The 19,292-nt window shown below is 44.7% G+C and overlaps 1 protein-coding gene across 2 annotated transcripts in view; it reads left to right on the top strand.

The window, feature by feature from the left end:
- Window positions 1-18,995, top strand: part of ICE1 (interactor of little elongation complex ELL subunit 1) — a 62,373-nt gene extending 43,378 nt beyond the window's left edge. For both annotated transcript variants that reach the window (XM_038583347.1, XM_038583346.1), the window contains exons 15-19: window positions 782-942; window positions 4,743-4,933; window positions 7,017-7,123; window positions 12,978-13,076; window positions 13,945-18,995. In XM_038583347.1, coding sequence (XP_038439275.1) covers window positions 782-942; window positions 4,743-4,933; window positions 7,017-7,123; window positions 12,978-13,076; window positions 13,945-14,126 — 740 coding nt within the window. In that variant the 3' untranslated portion in view covers window positions 14,127-18,995. The remainder of the gene's footprint in view (window positions 1-781; window positions 943-4,742; window positions 4,934-7,016; window positions 7,124-12,977; window positions 13,077-13,944) is intronic.
- The last annotated feature ends 297 nt before the right edge of the window (window positions 18,996-19,292 follow it).

Here is a 19,292-nt window from a genome sequence, read left to right as displayed (position 1 = left end):
GAAGTGATGCCCTGGGTGGGTTAGACCACGGGAATTTGGGAGGATGGAAATATTTTATGTATTGCTTGTGGTGGGGGTGACATGGACATATTCATTCATCAAAATTCATCAGACTGTATGTGAGCTGCATGTGGGTTAGGTCGATCAAACAAACAAAGCCAAATGTAGGAAAGAACATTTACAGTAGAAGACTGTCATCCATAATGTATACAAACATCTCTTCAAATCAAAAGCCTTTTCTATGTTTCACAGGTGAGTTCTTACAGATGCATAAAAAATAGACTGAATTGACACTTCATAAATGGGAAGGTTCTAGGTTTGTGGAAGTCTGAAGAGCTAAGTTTGCCTTTACTTCACATTTTGAATTCTGTGGCTCTTTTCATACTACAGTGGGGTATATCTGGGTATTATGTTTCAATTTTAATTAAAGAGGGTTTGCTAAAGGGAAGGAGTTGTGGGAGAAAGAAGCAGGGCCTCATCAGGCACCTACCTCCCTTCAGTGTTAGGAGGCCTTACAAGGCACTAGTGAAATTATTAAAATGTGGGGACGCCTGGGTGGCTTAGTGGTTGGGTGTCTGCCTTTGGCTCAGGGCATGATCTCAGTCCCGGGATCGGGTCCTGTGTCGGCCTCCTTTTGAGGAGCCTGCCTCTCTCTGTGTCTCTCATGAATAAAATAAAATAAAATCTTAAAAAAAAAAAAAAGAAATTATTAAAATGTATTCTTAGCTTGTAATTTATTCACTTGGTCAGACATAAAGGTTTATTGTCTTTTTTCTCATAGATTTTCCAGAGTCTGAAAAATTGACTTTGTTCATTGCAAACATGTGGCATGATATATTTATTTCCCAATCGGTGATTAATAAGGCAATGCAGTTGGTTGCCAGGCAACGTGCTAAAGGAGAGGTTCGGAACTGTTTGAGAGCCTTTCTCAACTGGGAAAAGGTGAGGTGTTTTTTGTTTTTGTTTTTGTTTTTGTTTTTTTTTAATTTCTAAATCATCAGACCTTGCTTGTAGCTCTTGCATTCAGTTTTGTATTTACTATTGAATTAGTTTATGAACATTTGAGAGACACAACTCTTATTATTAGATCCTTTAAAAATACCACTTTAGCCTAAGTGCAAGCATTTAGTTTGGAAAATATGCATGAGGCACTTTGGGAAGAATTACAGATGTAGGTGTTGTGTTCATTTAACAAGAGTATATCTTGTTCACTGTTTATAACTGATGAGGTCCATGTATGATGTATGTGTATGTATGTGTGTAGTGCATCTGCAGGGCTCGAAGGTGAGAAATGCCATTTCAACTCCTTCCTGGTTGATTTTTCTCAATGTAATATTCTCTACTTTTCTTTTTAGTTGATGACATTTTTATTTAAGTATTTTGTTCCTGTGAGTTCTTTTCCCTTTTTTTATTATTTTCTTTGCTAAGTGCTGATATACCTACTGTCTAGATTGGTGTTCTTTTCTATCACGGCTGTTTATCTAGTGAGAATCTTTGGAGGTTGAGTTGGCAACCACTGTTGTCACTACAGGGGTACACACTAAGAAGAGATGTTGAATTCAGTGAGGGGTTGACCTTGATTGGTTTTTATTTTTTATTTGTTTATTTGGAAAGAGAGAGCGTGTGTGCGTGCGCGCATGTGTGTGCAGGAGGAGAGGGAGAGAGAATTTTTTTTTTTTTTTTTTTTTTTTTAAGAAAGAGAGACTGAGCCAGCGAGATGTAGGAGGGGCACAGGGGAGAGGGAGAGAGAATCCCAAGTTGACTCTGATGTGGGGCTTGATCCCACATGATCCCACGACCTTGAGATCTTGACCTGAGCTGAAATCAAGAGTCAGATGCCCAACTGACTGAGCCACAGAGGTGCCCCGACTTCTAATTTCTTACAGAAAGTAAAGGAAAGGACTCTTGATGAACACAAAATAAGGAAATATTGAAAACCAAGTCTGTAATCATCTCTTTAGCAACTCCTCTATACGAATCCGAGTGTAGTCCTGGGAGCACTGTCCGATTCCAGTCAGCCACTTAGAAGACCCCTTCCACCTCCTGTCACTGTTGGCCACAGTCCCACCCCTTCCCACTACCTGCAGGGCTCCTCCCCCAGGTTCCTGCAGGCGGACTTGCATCTGCTTAGTCCTGCTTGTGCACTGAGGATAAAACCAGATATGACAATTTGATGATAAAAGATTTTATAAAGAGAATAGAATTTTAATAAATGTATTTGCTTTATATCATGTCAAATAAAAATATAAAGTCAAAGTATAAAAAATGAGTAATACTTGGGCTAGAAATTACCTGGGTTATAATGAAAAAGACTTCCAGATCTTCTGTCACAGAATTCAGTAGATCCAATAGATAAAATGAGTAGAATCAGTGGAATTCAATAATATAAAATGTAAACCTGAAGAGTATGTATTTCTTTGTGTGTCTGTGTCACATTTACAAAACCAGTCCTGATCTTGGCCACACACACACAAAAAACCCTTAATTTTTAAAAAGTAAAGATTCCATACTCAAAATTCTCTGGTAGTAATTCAGTGAAACAGATTGAAAGTTGGCATACATGTTGCTGGACAATCTGGGAATAAAAAGGAACTCAAAATTAAAATCAGTGTTTTAAAAGTTATTGAGGGGATCCCTGGGTGGCTCAGGGGTTTAGTGTCTGCCTTTGGCCTGGGGCGTGATCCTGGAGTCCCGGGAACAAGTCCCATGTTGGTCTTCCTGCATGGAGCCTGCTTCTTCATCTGCCTCTGTTTCTGTGTGTCTCATGAATAAATCAATTAAATAAATAAATAAATAAATAAATAAATAAATAAATAAATAAATAAATAAATAATAAAGTCATTGAAAAGGAAAACCCTTCGTACTAAAGATCTCTAGTTTTTGCAAGATTTATTAAGATAGTTTCAATGTTTTCATTATTAAATAAATAATAATAAAATGCCTGATAAAGATTTTAAAAAATAAATGTCTGAGAAGGAATCTAGGAAAAAAAAGGAATAGAGTTTAATGAAGCAGAGAACAAAAAACACATAGAAAAAAAACCCATTGCCTAAGAAATAGTAACAAAACAGCTCCTAGGTCAGACTAATGAAAAAAAAAAAGAGAGAAACTATTGAGGATTTCAAAAACAAGAAAGAAAACAGACTCCAGATGTAGGAGGAAGGTTGAGAAGACCACCACCCTCGACTCTAGTGCAGGATTGGAAGCTGAGGATGATTTCTTAGCAAAATAAAAATGATCAAACTGGGTTTCAGAGATGGAACACTTGAAACCAGTTGTTTTGATTATCATGAAAGAAGTGGAAATGTTGATAAAAAACTTACTGTATAAAAAGCATGTGTAGATTACATCTGAATTTTACCTAATCTTTTGAAGAACCAAATAATTCCCAGTCTTTGGCAAGTATATGAAAAGAGTAAAAGCTTTCTGTTTATTTTTTATTTGTTGACTATTATTACTTTCTTATGTAGGCTCCACGACCAGTGTGTAGCCTAGTGTGGGGCTTGAACTCAAGACCCTGAGTTCAAGACCTCAGCTAAGATCAAGAATTTGGACATTCACCCAACTGAGCCACCCAGGCACCCCTCTTTATTTTTAATAACAAAACCCAATTTAAAAAAATTGCACAAGTAAGAAAAAATTATAAATCCACTGCTAGTTCTTTGTTTAAGAGAAGTCAATTAATGTCCATACAAAGACATGTTACATGCACGTTCATAGTAGCATTATCCCGTGTAGCCTGAGACTGGAATAGCCCAGATGTCTGTCAGGAGGTGAGTAGATAAATGGATTGGTCCATCATGTAAAGGATAATCCTCAGCAACAGGAAGGAGTGTTCATCGATTGGTAGGTATAAGAGTGCAGGTACCTATCAGCACACATCTACAACTGTGAAAGAAGCCAGACAGAGGAGTCTAGTAGTAGCTGATTCAATTGTATGAATTTCTACAAAAAGACTGATAACTAAAGTCAGAGGATGATAGAATTTGAAGAACTTTTTTAAAGTTTAAAAAATGTTCTTATTATAACTTTATAACTTTAATTTTCTAATTTGAGATAATAAAAACTTGTGTTTCTGTCGGGATTGCAGCTAATCTCCTTTCTACCTGACTAGATTATGCATCCTGCCTGCAGCCTTTTTTTTTTTTTTTTAAGATTTTATTTGAGAGAGAGCACACAAGTGTGGAAGCACAGGCAAAGTGAGAGGGAGAAAGAGTCTCAACTACAAAACCCAACTGGGGGCTCGACCTTAGGACCTTGAGATCATGACCTGAGCCCAACCCAAGAGTTGGCTGTTTAAGTTGACTCCAGGCTTGGAGCTTTTTTTTATCTGGCCTACCAACCTCTGTGCTTATAATCGTTTTAGGACAAGTGTTATGATTAAGATAAACATAGTTCCTTATTCAAATACAACTTTAAAAAAGTGTCTTTTGAGGCACCTGGGTGGCCTAGCAGTTGATTGTCTGCCTTTGGCTCAGGTCATGATCCCAGGATTCTGGATCGAATCCTGCATTGGGCTCCCTGCATGGAGCCTGCTTCTCCCTCTACCTGTGTCTCTACCTCTCTTTGTGTGTGTCTCATGAATAAATAAGTAATATCTTAAAAAAAAAAAAAAGAAAAAGTGTTTAAAATTAAATGGTTATTCATCTGATGCTTGTAACGCTCTGAGATTACTAACACAAGATCTGTAACATTTGAAACTCTGAATTATATTTTGTTTTTTTCCTTTTTTCATTTGCTAGAATGCTCCTGTGGATGTGGGTTTCATGGTTTCTAAGCTGCTTTTGACCATACAGTTGTGTCCAAAAACAGAGTTTCAGTCCAGTGAAAAATTTGGTGAAGACTTAAGTGATAACACTTGGGAGTACATATTTGCCATTGATCTGCTTTGTTGCCATCAGAAGTGGATTTGGACACATGATAACATTATAAGGTACAGGGCTGTTTTGCTAACTGAAAGTTGGGTTCTTGAATTGGATGGTAGCTGGTCGAATGGTTGCTGACTTGTGGTTTGAATAGTTACTGCTGTTGAAGGCCACTGAAACATGTACAAGTGACATTTTGATTTGGGTAAGAGTTGGTAAAACTCCAATTAAAGGATTTGTATTATTATCATGTCCCCTTGCTAATTTATGTGTTTGTGGTGGCTGTAACTTCTTTTCATTGTATTCTGCTGGTGCTGTCTCTCCCTTAAGGAGCATGACACTGGTGAAGGAGGGGTTTGGATTCACTGGCACATCACCAGCTCACAGAGCAGTGCCCACAAAGGGAAGTAGTGTAGGAGGAAGCATCATGATCATATCTTCACATTCAAATACTCTGGGAAACCCATGTGAGCAGACATATTAAGAGCTCCAGGTTAGCAGCTTTTCTCACCTGGGTTTCAGGAGAGAACTAAGTGTCAGGCATCTGTTTTATGTAATGAGTCCGCTTTCCTCTGTGCATGGGAATTCTTCACTAGCTATGTACCATCTTTGGGAGAATGGAGAAAATGATCACACACATGACTTCCACAGATCTTAGTTTTCTTGGGACCTCGACTGAGAAAGGCTGGTTGAAAGGAGTTTATGGCATTAAAAAGGATTCACAAAGGATTGATGGTCCATATCCTGGAGATACTTGAATGTGTTCTGTGGGAAACTCTGCTCTCTTTCTTTCCTCTTTAACACTAGGGACATATTACTTCTCTAAATGTCAAGCGATAGGGAATTGAATTATGGTTCTTCTGTATAATGAAATACTGCCATATTAAAGTAACTAGCTGTAAGTGGATGTTTAAGCATTGACAACGCGTGAGGGTCTCTCAGTGCTTCTTCCTTCGCTCACCGGGGAGTGGTGGGGCGGTCTGTCGCGTGTATGTAAGGTATGAGTGCCTCCTGTGGGCCTTGTCCCTGACTCTTCATTCGTGGGGCCCAGCAGGTAGGATGACTAATCAGCCCACCAGGAGTGGTTCTTGGTAGAGGTGCTCTGCCCAGGTCCCCCGGCTGGGTCAGGATCTCTGCCTAAGCAGCTCCAGGCCCAGATCGTGCAGCACTGTGGTCACCTTCACCACGTGTTTACATACACGCATGTAGAGAAGCACATGGAAAGACAAATCCAGGATTAGTTGAGTAATATCTGAAAATGTATTTGGGGTGCTTTTAATTTACCTTTTTCTTCTGTGTGTTAGCATTTAACTTTTCTTTATTTTTTAAAGATTGTATTTATTTATTCATGAGAGACACATAGAGAGAGAGGCAGAGACACAGGCAGAGGGAGAAGAAGGCTCCCTGCGGGGACCCTGATGCGGGACTTCATCCCAGGACCCCAGGATCATGACCTGAGCCAAAGGCAGATGCTCAACCCCAGGCGCCCTGGCATTTTAACATTTCTAATACTATAAATACCATATAAGAAGTAAATACACTTTTGAAAGAAGAGAAAGCAAAGAGGGGCCAGCAGTGTTTGCAGTCAGTAGCGAGTCTACAGTGTGGTTGTTTCCTCTGAGCTCCTTGCTCTGCTCCTCCGAGCTATAGAGGTCTCTGGAGGTCTCAGTGAAGATCCTGACTGCCACTTCTTCCAGTTCTGTGACTTGGGGACAGTGTTTGGCATCTCTACTCGGAGCCTTGTATAAAGGGTGAAAATAGAATCAAGATGCAAGCATGAGTATCTATAGCCTCATTTAAGCCAGTGTGGGCCCAAATATCTGGAATAGTTGGAGAGTGTATGAGCTTCCAGTGTCTGTTCTCATTTTACCCTAAGAAGTTACATCTTCAGAAGACCCTTTTTTGGGCACCTGGCTGGCTCAGAGCAGACAATTCTTAATCCCAGGGTTGTCAGTTCAAGCCCCACATTGGGCATGGAGCCTACTTAAAAATAAGTAAATAAATTTTTAGAAGTCCCTCTTCTTTATTAATTGTCTCTTATGGACCATTTATAAGTTGTTAATATTGGACTGATGGTGGATGTGCATACTTTTCATGTTCATGTACATAAATAAACATATATATATATATATATATGCTGTTGTTTTCTAGTAAAGAGCTATGGCCTGTAATGGATAAGTGGATAAAATACAGGAAAGGACACGCGAACATCGCATATACTCCTGATATTATTATAGCATCGATACTGAGGCTGATTGGTGAGTTGTCTGTTTTATGAAGTGTTTTCTTCTTGACCATGTCCTGGTGGGGGAACAAAGCTATGAAACGTCACTGGAATCACTGATCTGACACCACTAGAGTAGATGCTTTGTCGCTTCCTTCTCCTCACTTGATCTTTCTTTATAAATTAATGTTTTCTCCCACTTTGTCAGAGATGAAGTCTTCATGCTGGGACACTATACGTGTGATTACATGTGCGCTGCTCAGTTCCTGCCACTCACACACACCGTGAACACCCTGACATGAGGGTGACGCACACACCCAGGCAGAACTGTGGTCAGTGACACTCGAGTCTCGTTGGGTTTCTGAGGCCCACCACCTCCGCCTCACAGCTGCTTCTCTATTGGCCCAGGCAGGTTCACATTCTGTAACTTCATGACTGGGCCCTGGCTCTGTTTTCCTCCAAGCCCATATACAGAGATTAAAATTCTCATTTATTTTTTTTTTAATTTTTATTTTTTTAAAGATTTTATTTATTTATTCATGAGAGACACACACACACACACAGAGGCAGAGACACGGACAGAGGGAGAAGCAGGCTCCATGCAGGAAGCCTGATGTGGGACTCGATCCCAGGTCTCCAGGATCAGGCACTGGGCTGAAGGCGGCCCTAAACTGCTGAGCCACCTGGGCTGCCCTAAAGTCCTTATTTAAATGAGGCGTAGATTCTTTTCTATCCTTGATGAGCAGGACCGCAATGGCTTTTTGAGTCTGCTCCCCATCACCTGCATATTTTTATTTTTTATTTTTACTTCTTTTTTCCTCCTTGCCTAATTTCTGACAAGTTGCTCTCTAGGCTCTGCAGAATTATCAGTGATCTATTAATTTTTGGAAGACTTTCCTTACTTTGAACTGACTTCTCTATCTGCAGCATGTATTCCTTGCCCCTGGGACACAGCATCGAGATCGAGGCTCCTCTGAGACCTGTGTTGTAAGCCCCTCAGGTCCTAGGAAGTTCTCACCATGAGTTTTGAATATCTTGGAGTTTAATTAATTAGAACTTCAAGATAGCACCACTTGAAATTAGGCTTCCAAATACTAAATTATGTAAGTCAGTCCCATAAATAGGTTTGTTATGACTTGTATATCCGGGCTAGTTTTGTTACTGTATCATTAAATAGGTACTCCTACTCTCAAGGAAGACCTCTGATTTCACTGGATATAACCAGAAATACGCTTGGAGTGAAGTTACCAAATGGAGAGTGTGTGTGCCAAATGATTGGTAGAGACGGTGGGGGAATTAGAAGAGATGCCCGCAAAGATAGGGGGGTAGAAGTGGAAGTGAGTGAACTGCTCTGTGGGGGACCATCTCAAACTATAGTTTGCAGAATTCCTTATTTTGTGATGCCTTGAACAATTTTAGCCCTAATCCAGAAGCACTAAGGACCCCTCAGGGGCAGGGACACATTTTCAACATCCACTGGCATCTGGATGTCTGCGGTCTGCTTTTAATAGCATCTTCTCTCACAGATTAAAGAAAAATGTTCATACTTGGAACTGACATTTTAAATTACAAAACCTTCTTGAAAATTTAAAAAATTGGGTAATGTTAAATTCATAAATACATTTATTGACCTAGATAAAATATCATCGGAATTTTGAAAACATGAAACTTCTTGAAGTCTTGAAGAGCTCTTCAAAACTTTTGAAGTATTGAAGAACACTTATAAAATATGGTGTGATTTTTGCTGCTGTTGTTTGCAAACGTGTCTGTTTACATATGTACTGGTCATAATAGGAGGAGACGGGTGTGGGAGAGTGGAAAGCTGAGCTGCTGGTGACTTCCACACAGTCCTTTGCATCTGTGGTGGAAGGTCAGCCTCATGTGTCATTCTCCCCTGCAGTTGGCTTTCAGAATTCTTCCGCATTTTGGCTGGTCATGCAAATGGCCTGAGAAGCTTTTTAGAAAATAAGTGTGGCTACACACATAATTAGTCATATATGATAATTTGTATATTATGGGAATAATTGATAACATATAGTTAATAGTATTGCAGGTTAAAATGATAATATGTAAATACTGAATGTGATCCAGAGGAGATGGTGATGGTGAAAGTAAGAGCAGAACCAGGCCTGGCGAGCCCTTTTTGGTCTGCAGATGTGCCTGGGAGGCTGAGCTAACATGTATGACTGAGCTCTGTGTGGAGAGGGCTCCTGTGAGTCACTGGTGGCACAACTTTGCCTGCTCTGGCTGGCTGAAGCATTATTGCTGGGTGATGGGGTGCCAAGGGTGGTAAGCAGACACAGGTGAGACCTGCTGGCAGTTCTAAGGAATCCCTTCAGGGTCAGGTGTACATGGCCCCTTCTGCACACCTGTCCGATTTGGAGTTTGAACTGTTTGTAAGAAGAAACCCTGTAGAGAACCTTCTTGCAGCTTCCAAAGCTAATACTCACTGAAGAATTTAGTAAGTAAATTGCTAGGACAGGATTTAATAATAATGACCGAAGTCATCATTTACAAAATAAAGGTGTTGTGTTTATTCTGATTTCCAGATTCGCAAAACCCTAACTGGATTTTCACTCCAAGGGAAATAAAAGATGCTTTCTGTCAGAACAGTTCAGTGTTTCTGATGTTGGATAGGGATGTGAATATTGCTGTTAGTGGGGGGCCATGTATGATTATTAGATGGGGTTCTTCTCACATCCTTGAACGATGATGTGTTAGAGCATTCTGTAGACTGTTTGCATTGCTCTAGATTTGGGGGCCTCAGAGAAGTGATGCAACCTGCTTCACTCTGCTTGTTTCGGGGCCGACGTGAGGCTTGGGAGGTTCAGCCCTTGTCTGAGGTCACGCCCTGGGGTGGCAGCAGAGCTGAGACCAAAGTTTGCATGCTGCTAAATTGAGTTCAGTGCCCTCGGAGAGCCTATTAACCCCCACTATGGCCCACCTGGTATTGCCCGGAGCCTAGAAGCTAGGATAACGCGGTTTCCCACAGCAGGGTTTTGCAGGGCTAGCTGAAGTAGCCATTGTCAGTTTGTACCCAGTCTCTTCCGAGGCCTGTCGCCTTTGTTCTGAAATGATCTCAACTCATTTTTCCCTTAGTCTGCACCTGTGATCTGAATGAAATCCCTGAGTGGCCCCAGGTCACCTTCTCTGCAGGCCCCCAGCTGCCCTCACACTTCCTGGGTGCTGTGAAATGTTGTTTCTGACATGGAGATAAGTGCATGTTTCTTACTTGTATTTTAATATGGCTGAGCCACCTGGAGTCACATGCCTTCTGTAGGAGGACTTTTCTTCCCATGTATGGAGCAAATTTGTCTATCATCTTCGTCATCATATATGTAAGCCCCCCCCCCCCCCCCCCATCTCCATGTTGTGATTTCCTCTTACTTTACTCCGGATAGCTCCATTAATTTAAATAGCTTGTAAAATCCAATTTGTTATGCATTTTTAATTGAAAGAACAGGAGCCATTATAACAGGGTTCTCTATTATCTGGGAATACACATCCCAGGGCTGAAAGAAGCCCATTTCTGTGTTTGGCACACACCCCATCCCTGTCTGTACTATCCGTTACATATTGAACACCCTAGTAGACTGTGTCGGAGGACAGATCTGGCTAACAGTTTGATAGAATTAGAAGCAGATAATTGATCAATAAGTGAAATTCCTGATCTCTGAAGGACATTACTTTTCAGCCTCAATGAAGGATTTCCCAGGAAATTACCCAGGTGTTTATATTTTCATCCTGGGATTGAAATTTTCCAGGGATTCATCCATCAGTGGGAATTGACCAAGTCTCTAGCAACATTCTGGTTGCACAGAACCAGCCCTGAGTGGGTTTTTCTCGGGGATACTAAGAGGGAGCCCAGTGGCCTAGGTTCACATACAACCCCGAGGACATGTGCAATATTGAGAAAAATGTGGACACAGAAAGGAGATTGCAGGGCATATCGTAAGAACCCAGGAAAAGAATCTGGATAAGAGTGCATCTGGGTATGTCCCAGAGTCCTCTCTGTATAAGAGATGAGGGGTATGAGGCCTCGTCTTGAGGGAGGGATGGGGGCCTCTGCTTTGAAGCAAGTTTGTATCCAGAGACCCTTGGAAGAAAGGAAGTATCCGGGTGAGTGGAGGCTAGCCAGGGGGCAGAATGTGGTTTGCTGCAGCCTTCAGTTGGAGTTACCTCCCCAGCTGCTTCTGTCCCTCCACGTTGTATCTGTGAGGTGTTAACATATTCAAAATTTAAAATAACATTTAGCTTTTCATTTAAAATCAGTAATAACCAACATTAACATAAAGGACATTCTCAGTGAAAAATATTTCCCCAACCACAGTAACCAGAGGATGGGCACGTTACCTTGTTGCAGACCTCTTTCCTGTCTGGATTCATGGCCCTGTCTGATCTGCACTCAGGCTCTTGCAGTGTTGTTCAGTTGAAGTGTATGAAGGAAATCCAGTTTTATATGGGACTGGTAAAAGGAGAGGAGTATTTTAATAGCTTTTTCAGATCATTGTGGCTATTCCTCTTTGATGTTGCATTAAAATTCCCCAAGGGGTAGCTTCTTGAAGGCTGAATGTGTAGTGTGAGGTGTGACCCTTACCAGGGGGCCTTCCTGCTTCACTGCCAGTTGGTCTCCGGTGCACGTTGAAGAGGCTGTCTGCCCATTCATGATTCTGTGACATGCACTGCTCACTTGAAAAATATCGATTTGCATAGATCTTCCAAATGTCAACAATATCGAGAAAACAGACATTAATATCATCACTGATCTCATCAGAGAAGTCTTAAATTTTTGAAGCTGTCAAGCTTAGGGTGGCTGATGGAAGTTTTTCCAGAATTCTAATTTTGCGTAAGAGCTCACAATTTATCTCTGACAACAGTGATAAATTCCTTTCAGTGACAGGTTCACTTTATTCATTTTTGAGAAAATGTCTCTCGGTCTGAATAGCTATAGTTTGTCAGTTATCTGTTCAGTGAAATGTGGGTGTTGCATGGAGAAGCACCAGTTCCCTTCCCTTCCCAGTTCAAGCAGCTTACACCAGTGCATGTCCTCGGGACAGCCAGCGTGCCTGGGTGTGTGGCATATGGGCTCTTGCCCTCCCCCCCCCCCCCCCCTCAATCCCCTTCCCCCGAACTTTGCAGACTTCTGTAGTTTAGGGATCTGGATTTAATAAGAATTGTTATTGCTTCACAGAGGACATTTGTAAGTGCAATTCACTTTTTGCACTGGGAATTTCTGGCTTGTAAGGGGGACTGCCTGCAGCTGCCACCCTATAGGTACCAAGGGCCCTTGGCCTTTGTGCCGTCTGTCTGGTCCCAGCCCTGGGGAGAAGGCAGGTTGCCGCTAAGTGAAAGTTGTGTTGTTGTGAAAATCATTTTGACCCTGAGTACCGTGGGGGTCTGCAAATCACACCTGAGAGCTGGGGTGCTGCTCTGCTTACTTAGAACAGCCAAGTATTGGGTCCAAACCAGGCCTGATGGACAGCCTTTCAGGACGGGGTTGGGGGTTGTCTCAGAACCTCACAGAAATCTTCCACTTCACGTTGCGCCTGCTGAAACCATTCCTTCTCCTAATTGCACTCCTTATGTACCATAAGCTTCCCCGAGAAAGCTGTGCACTGCCCGTCCCCCGAGTGTGAGTGAACGTGGGGTGATTGGTGGTCTTGCTCAGCACCACCCCTACCCCCCAGTAAGACAGACGGTGCTTGGTGGGGTCCTGGTGCCTCACCCTTTTTACTTGCTTTCTTGGAAGAAGTATCTATTTTAACTTCAGGATCGTTAAGCTTAATGAACACAGTGTTCTAGGAAAGAGAGCAGAAATTTTCAAGTCTTACAGAAAGTTCACATTTCACTGAGGATTGTTTGCATTCTGGTTCCCTTATGTCCCCTAGGTCGTTTAGGCCAGCTGGGCTTGAAGGAAGGCTTCCCATCTGCTGTGAAGAATATTAGTTCTGTGATTGGTATGTTCATACAGCACGCCCAGGATGAAGGTAAAACCTTTGTTAACTGAAATTATTTTTAAGTCCCTTGCGTTCTCCTATTAAACTCTGTTTGAGTGTTTACTGCAGGCCGGGCTCTCTGTGTCGCTTAGTGCCTCATGCTAGGGGGAGGTAGGGCATTTGAAAAGCTGCAGTGATGGGATGAGCACTGGGTGTTATGCTATATGTTGGCAAATTGAACTCCAATAATGAATGAATGAATAAATAAATAGATAGCTGCCGCTTTGCCTGTTTTCAGCAAGAAAACAGGTTGTGTTTTGTGTTGTTTGAATGATGATTTGACTAAAATTTAACTTACTATATTTTAATTAAATAACTTATAAATAACCTTGCTAAATGAGAAGGCTCACCTACCAGAATGTTGGACCTTACCGTGGCCTGTTGGCACCCACTGGCCCTCTGGTCATGCATTGTGCTTTGTGCTGCAGCAGGTGGGAGGATGGGCCCTGTCTCACCTCATTTCTGCATTCTTCGTGTTCAGAACACTTCAGTGAATAGCTAATGGAGTTACTTACTTGACAACTGCTTTGGGATCCACATTTTATTGAAACTTAAATATGGAGCATGATCCTTCTAAAGCTGTGAGGCCTGGATCTTTGTGGCCGTGTGTCCTGTGCTAACTGGCAGTGCTTGAGGTCAGCCTGGCAGCTGGGCCTGCACACGACTCTTCTGCTCTTTTGTCTCTTTCCATTTGCAGATGGATCTTTAATTAATTTTTTTATTGTGGGTTTTTTCTTTTATATTTTCCATTGCCGGCAGAGAGTGCCTTGTATTTGACTAGTAACTCAGTGGAAGATGATGAAAATTTTGAGTAACAGGCATTTTCTTGTGGAATGACTGATATGAAAATTCTTTCCAGATATACCATGGGGCATCCAGCTGGCGGCTGTGTACGCTCTCTGTGATTTGAGTCCCAGCAACCCAGCGGAGATATCCAAGATCCTGGAAGCCTGGCGCAAAGAGACCGCGCACAGCGTGCCCTCCGCGGTGCTCAGCTGCCTGGAGGAAGTCAGCTCACTGTGCGCAGAGGAGATCGGCTAAGCCGCGGCGTGCCACTGCGTCTAGAGAAGTGCCTTTACATATCTTGAGTACAAATAGATGAGTCTGCTCGCAGAGCACAAACAGGTTCCAAAAGGAAAGACATCGAAGAGAGACAGTGCCCAGAGGCTCTCCTCTCACTGTGGCGAGGGACAGAAGCCAGCCGTGGCAGGGCTGCCTTTGCCCAAACCGCATACATTTCACTTAAGGCTGTTGTGATTCCATGACATGTGGGTTGTAGTATTGTGTCCTTGGTCAAACAACAAAAAACTTGAACTTAGCCCTTTTTGCTGCAGAAAGTGTCCTTTTAGTCGCTTTTTAAAATGGAGTGGCATTTTATAATGAATTTAATATAAAAGCATTGATTTGATTCCTGAGCTAATTTTGGACTTTGCGCTGAAATGATTGACTTAGGAAAAAGTAAATTGGCTAAGAAAGAGCTAGAAGACTTCCACTGTCTTAGCTGGAAATGGGCTACAAAATTGTTTCTCATGGTGTAGCGGCTTGCACCTAGTCAGAGGAAAACCCGGCAGAGCCTTAGAGACCCATTCTAGTGCATCTTCTTCCTGTCTCTGCAGTTCCTTAAAAGTGTCACTGTATCAGGACAAGGGGAGCCGAAGAGTAGAAGTTCACTTGCAGGGTTTGTGTCAGCGACATGTATATAGACGATTCAGAGATGCGCGCAGGCTCGTCTCTGTGTGTGCCGTGTACATATGGACAGTGCTATAATGTGTTTCACATTTGATGATATTCCACTTTCGGAATTTTAGTATTTGTACATAGAAAATGGGTTTAATAACTCACCGTGGGTCTGATTTGTCTTATATTCATCATTTCTTAAAACTCTTGTATGTGTTTTTTATAATAAAAAATAAAAGTAAGCCATGCACATGATTGTTCTGATCAGTGAAGAATGACACTGGGTGTTACTTCTACTCCAACCAAAGATGGAAAGTTCTTCACTCTAACCAAAGATGAAACGGCCGTTCCAAGAGTTAGAAATAATGTGACGTTGCCATTGTCTAGCCGGTTTCTCTGAGATGCTCTTAGCGACATCGGATACCAGATAATTACGTGTACTGATTGGCCCTCATGATTGGATGTGTTTGTATACCTACAAATATTGCCGCCCTTTAAAAATTACATTTGACAGCTATTTTGTTACTCCTGCCTCATGTTTTTAAAGCAATTATAACAATCATAATTGAGATTTATAAATAACTCTGCATTGCCCTTCGGAAGCTTTCTGTTGGCATGGTGTTCTTTCTACCAGTATTTGCTGAGCGTGCGCTCCATGATAGGGACCTCGCTGGGAAAGAAAACCACCCATCCAGGAAATCTGCAGTCAAGTTGCAGTAAGTGCTATGTCATAACGTGGAGGTTCACCCTGGAATAACAGGGGCAACTCCTATCTTTCTGAGTATTGGTCAAGGAGGGTCCCTCTGAAGAGGTAGCAGGTGAACTAGGACCTGGGAGGAGGGAGCCAACCCTGAGACAAGACAAGTGACTGTCCTGGGCAGGTGGACTGGCTCTGGGAAGGAAGAGCCCACTGTGTGCGGGAAGGAGGCTGGGGTGGCCTGAACACACAGTCTGAGGGGTGAGTGTTCAGTCATTCGGGTGACTGCCTGTCACTGGGGTCTGGGCAGCCAGCCCCGGGCTTGCTTATGCTTGGAAGCAGGTCTGACAGGGGTGTCATAAGAGGTCATATTTTTACTGGGGGAACTTTTCTGAGGCAAAAGGATGGGAGGAGGGCAAAAGGGCAAGCCAAGACCTGTCAGGAGGTCTGCGGAGAACACAAGAGAGCAGGCCAGAAGGTCAAGGGCACGTGGGTTTCAGATATGTCTCCGAGGTGGGATCACAGCTGCAGTCATGCACTGAGGTAGAGGGACACGTAGGAGTCGAGGTTCCTGGCTTTCTGAGTTGGTACCTGGACTTGGGGTCAGGTACACACGTTTGGTGGCTGGAATCACAAATCTTCAGTCTGCTTTCAGGATATGGGAACCTCGAACATCCACATGGAGGTGGCAGCCTTTCCAGGCAAGTCTGGAGGTGGAGACTACATCAGGCAGACGGGGAGATGACGGTGTGGGGAGGCGTTTAACGCTCAGAATATGGTCACGGGGAATGAGACCTTGCCGGCCACTACCTCCTATACCTGACAGTGGGTGGGCTGGAGGCAGCAGGGTGGTTCGTAGCCTGTCTCCTGGCCCTGGCAGGTGGCCCTCCGTGCTGGAGCCTCGAGGTCAGGGGAGATGATGGTTGCCTTGTGCCTCCTGTAGGTGACCTCGGTGGCCTTCCCATAGGGAAAGCCGTTAATGGAAAGAGAAGATTAGGCTTACAGATGAGCTTGTGGGACAGTTTGCCTGGTGAGTGTCTTGGTCGTAGGCTTTGAAACCATTTTTTAACCTCAGTAGGTTTATGTGTTTTGTAATTGGCAGAGAATAGGTAGCACCAGCCATTTTCTGCTGGTTGCAGTCCTCTGGCCACTAGGTGGGTGGAGTTGACTTGGCCTCCCTTTGGTGTGGCCTGATAAAAGCAGACGTGAGCTCCCCGGGAGCGCTGTCACCTTCAGGGGTGAGGCTGGTTTAAGCTGTTGTTGGATTTAATTTCCGGTACCCAAGCAGAACACTGCTGTGGGTTTTATCATTTAACACAAGTGAGTAAACAGCCAAGTGAATGAATATTTGAACCTGGAGTTGGATGGGGCGTTAGACTAGTGCTGGGTCCTCTACACCCAGGAAATACACAGGTTCTGGGCAGCCCAAGCTGGCTCCTGCACAGCTTACTAAGCAGCCTGGGACAGGCCTGCACCTGCGGTGATGCTCATGCAAGCCCCACGCTCTGGCCTGGGCTGCTGGGTGCTAAGGGCGCAGGAGCCTGGGGAGCAGTTCCTGGGACGGGGGCAGTGGGCAGTGAGCAGTGTGGCATCGTCTTTGCTCACTTCTGAGTGCTGTCCCCATGGACTCCCCCGAGGACGTCCCTGTGTTTCATCCCAAGCACAGATCCACTTGCAGGTGGTGCTTGGGGCTATCATTTTACACCCTGAGAGACCCCAGTCACTGCTCACTTTGTGATGAGGTAACTCACAAATCAATTTTGAGAACCGGAGAGGATTTTGGACTTGGGAATGGAAAGAATTGCACTGTAGCCATTAGGGGGCGCTGTAGCCTCACCCGTGAGCCACACGGTCTGGGCCACGGAGGACATGTTCACTGGCTTGTGGCCGAGGTACAGTCACCCAGGGATACCCGCTTGCTGTCAGATGCGGGACCTTGAGCGGAGTGGGTCTTTTCGCGTAGACCCCTCCTCCCCGCAGTGAATGGGGAGGATGCGTGGACAGGGTAACTGTCCATCCGAGGGGTTGAGAGCGCTCCTCCCCCTCCCTGCCAACAACAAATGTCTGGAGCTGGCCTGTGCATTGGGCTCTTTCCTGGATATTTTCTGGTGATGATCCTGGAGCAGAATGCTTTGGCAAAAACAGGCAGCTGAATAAGGCAGCCAGGTGGGCCAGCGGTGGTGCTGGTGGGTGGGGAGGCCCGGAGTGCTTGCCTGCTTAGCCAGACGTGTGAATGGTGGTGATGTTAGCCTGCCCGCGCCAAGCGTGCCCAGTTCCCCCAGGTAACATTCCCCACCCGTCCTCCCGCGTAGAACCATGTTGTCAGGAGGCTGCGGCGTGCGCAGGGCCCAGAAAAGGAAGTCTAACCAAGCTGTCTCATGAAGATGCCACAGAGGGTTCCATGTGGAATGTTCTAGAAACGTAGGGGAAGTGCTGCAAAAGGAAGACAACAGCCACTAAAAGCCTTCCTCCCTTGCCTCCTTCCACTTCCTGGTGTTTTCCCAGAGAAATGAGTGCGTGGCTGTGACACACAAACCGATCCTTCTCCTGCCCCGAGAACTCCAAGCAGACCTATTTGTGCGGCGCGACGTTTCTGTCTCTGTGTGCTGGGTTATTTTTTGAAGATCACAGAGCAGATCACTGAGCCCGTGCCCTGGGCACGGTTACATAGCGGGGACAGTGTGGGCAGAGGTGGAGCTGTGTGTGTGACTTGCCAGTTGTACTAAAACGACAGGTTTGCCTTTTGTGGAGGACTCGGGTTTTGTGAACCACACCAGGACCCAGGCTCCCTGACGCTCGTGCCCCAGCGCCCTGGTGTCCACACTGGAGCCCAGCCTCCCCCCGGGGGGCCTCTGACTCTGCTGCTGGGAAAGCTGGTGCTGCCCAGCCCGTCCAGAGGTTCCATGCAGGGGGCGGCAGTAAGGGGGACCCCTGGCTCCTGGAGGGCACAGCTTCACCCCGCACCCACTGAGTGCTAGAGGGCGGCTGTCTGGGCTTGTGTATAGTGATCCTCCAGTGAAGTGCGGGCCCCCAGCAGCAGTGGGGGGGGCAGGGATCTGGGGGACCTGAACGCTGCTGCCCCGGGCCAGGCTCTGCCTCTGCCCTCCCAGCCCCCTACCGTCACCTCTTCATCTGTTTTGGGGGGAAATGAGAAAGAAAGAGGAGGGGAGCCTGTTTACCCTCCCCCCACCATCCAGAACCTTCGTTCTTTGTAAAATCGCTCACCTCCTCTCTAAGAATGTTAATGTTTTCCTTCTCAAATTGTCCTGAAGTGCTGCTCTGGGATAACGTCACCCTAAATCGAGGGTACAGCTGATGAAAGAGGAGGAAAACAAGGGGTCGAACGTGTAAACGCGGAGCCCAGGGCTCCTTCCCAGGCACAGGCTGCTCGGGAGATTGTCATGTTCCTGTCTGGTGATGTGTATTACTATGTAACTACTTTGAATAGTTTAAATTGTGATCCAGTGTAGTTTTCATTTAATTTTCCATGTTGATTTTGTAGTATATGCATGTAGTAAATTAAAAATGAAAGGTTACACACTGGCCCATCGGTCTTCCTCTGGCCCCGTTCCTCTGGCCCTGCTTTCGGGGTGACAGCTCTGTGACCAGGCTCCGGGGCTGCCTTCCACATCTGCAGGCAGATGTCCTGAGGCCAACATCAGGTGCCACATGTCCCCCTCCCCCCCCAAAGCTGTTCCCCTGGTGGAAGGCAGGAGGGCCTGGGGCAACTGGGAGAGCTCAGTCAGGTTTAGCCTATAGGAGAGCCCCCACCCCATGCTGAAGGTGCCAAGGGTCAGGCCTGGAGGGCCTCAGGGTTGTGGGTACAGGAGCTC

The sequence above is a fragment of the Canis lupus genome, chromosome 34 (genome assembly GCF_011100685.1).
Source record: "Canis lupus familiaris isolate Mischka breed German Shepherd chromosome 34, alternate assembly UU_Cfam_GSD_1.0, whole genome shotgun sequence".
Lineage (NCBI taxonomy): Eukaryota > Metazoa > Chordata > Mammalia > Carnivora > Canidae > Canis > Canis lupus.
Note: the sequence above shows the minus strand (reverse complement) of the source record. Positions and strands in the feature narration are given on the sequence as shown.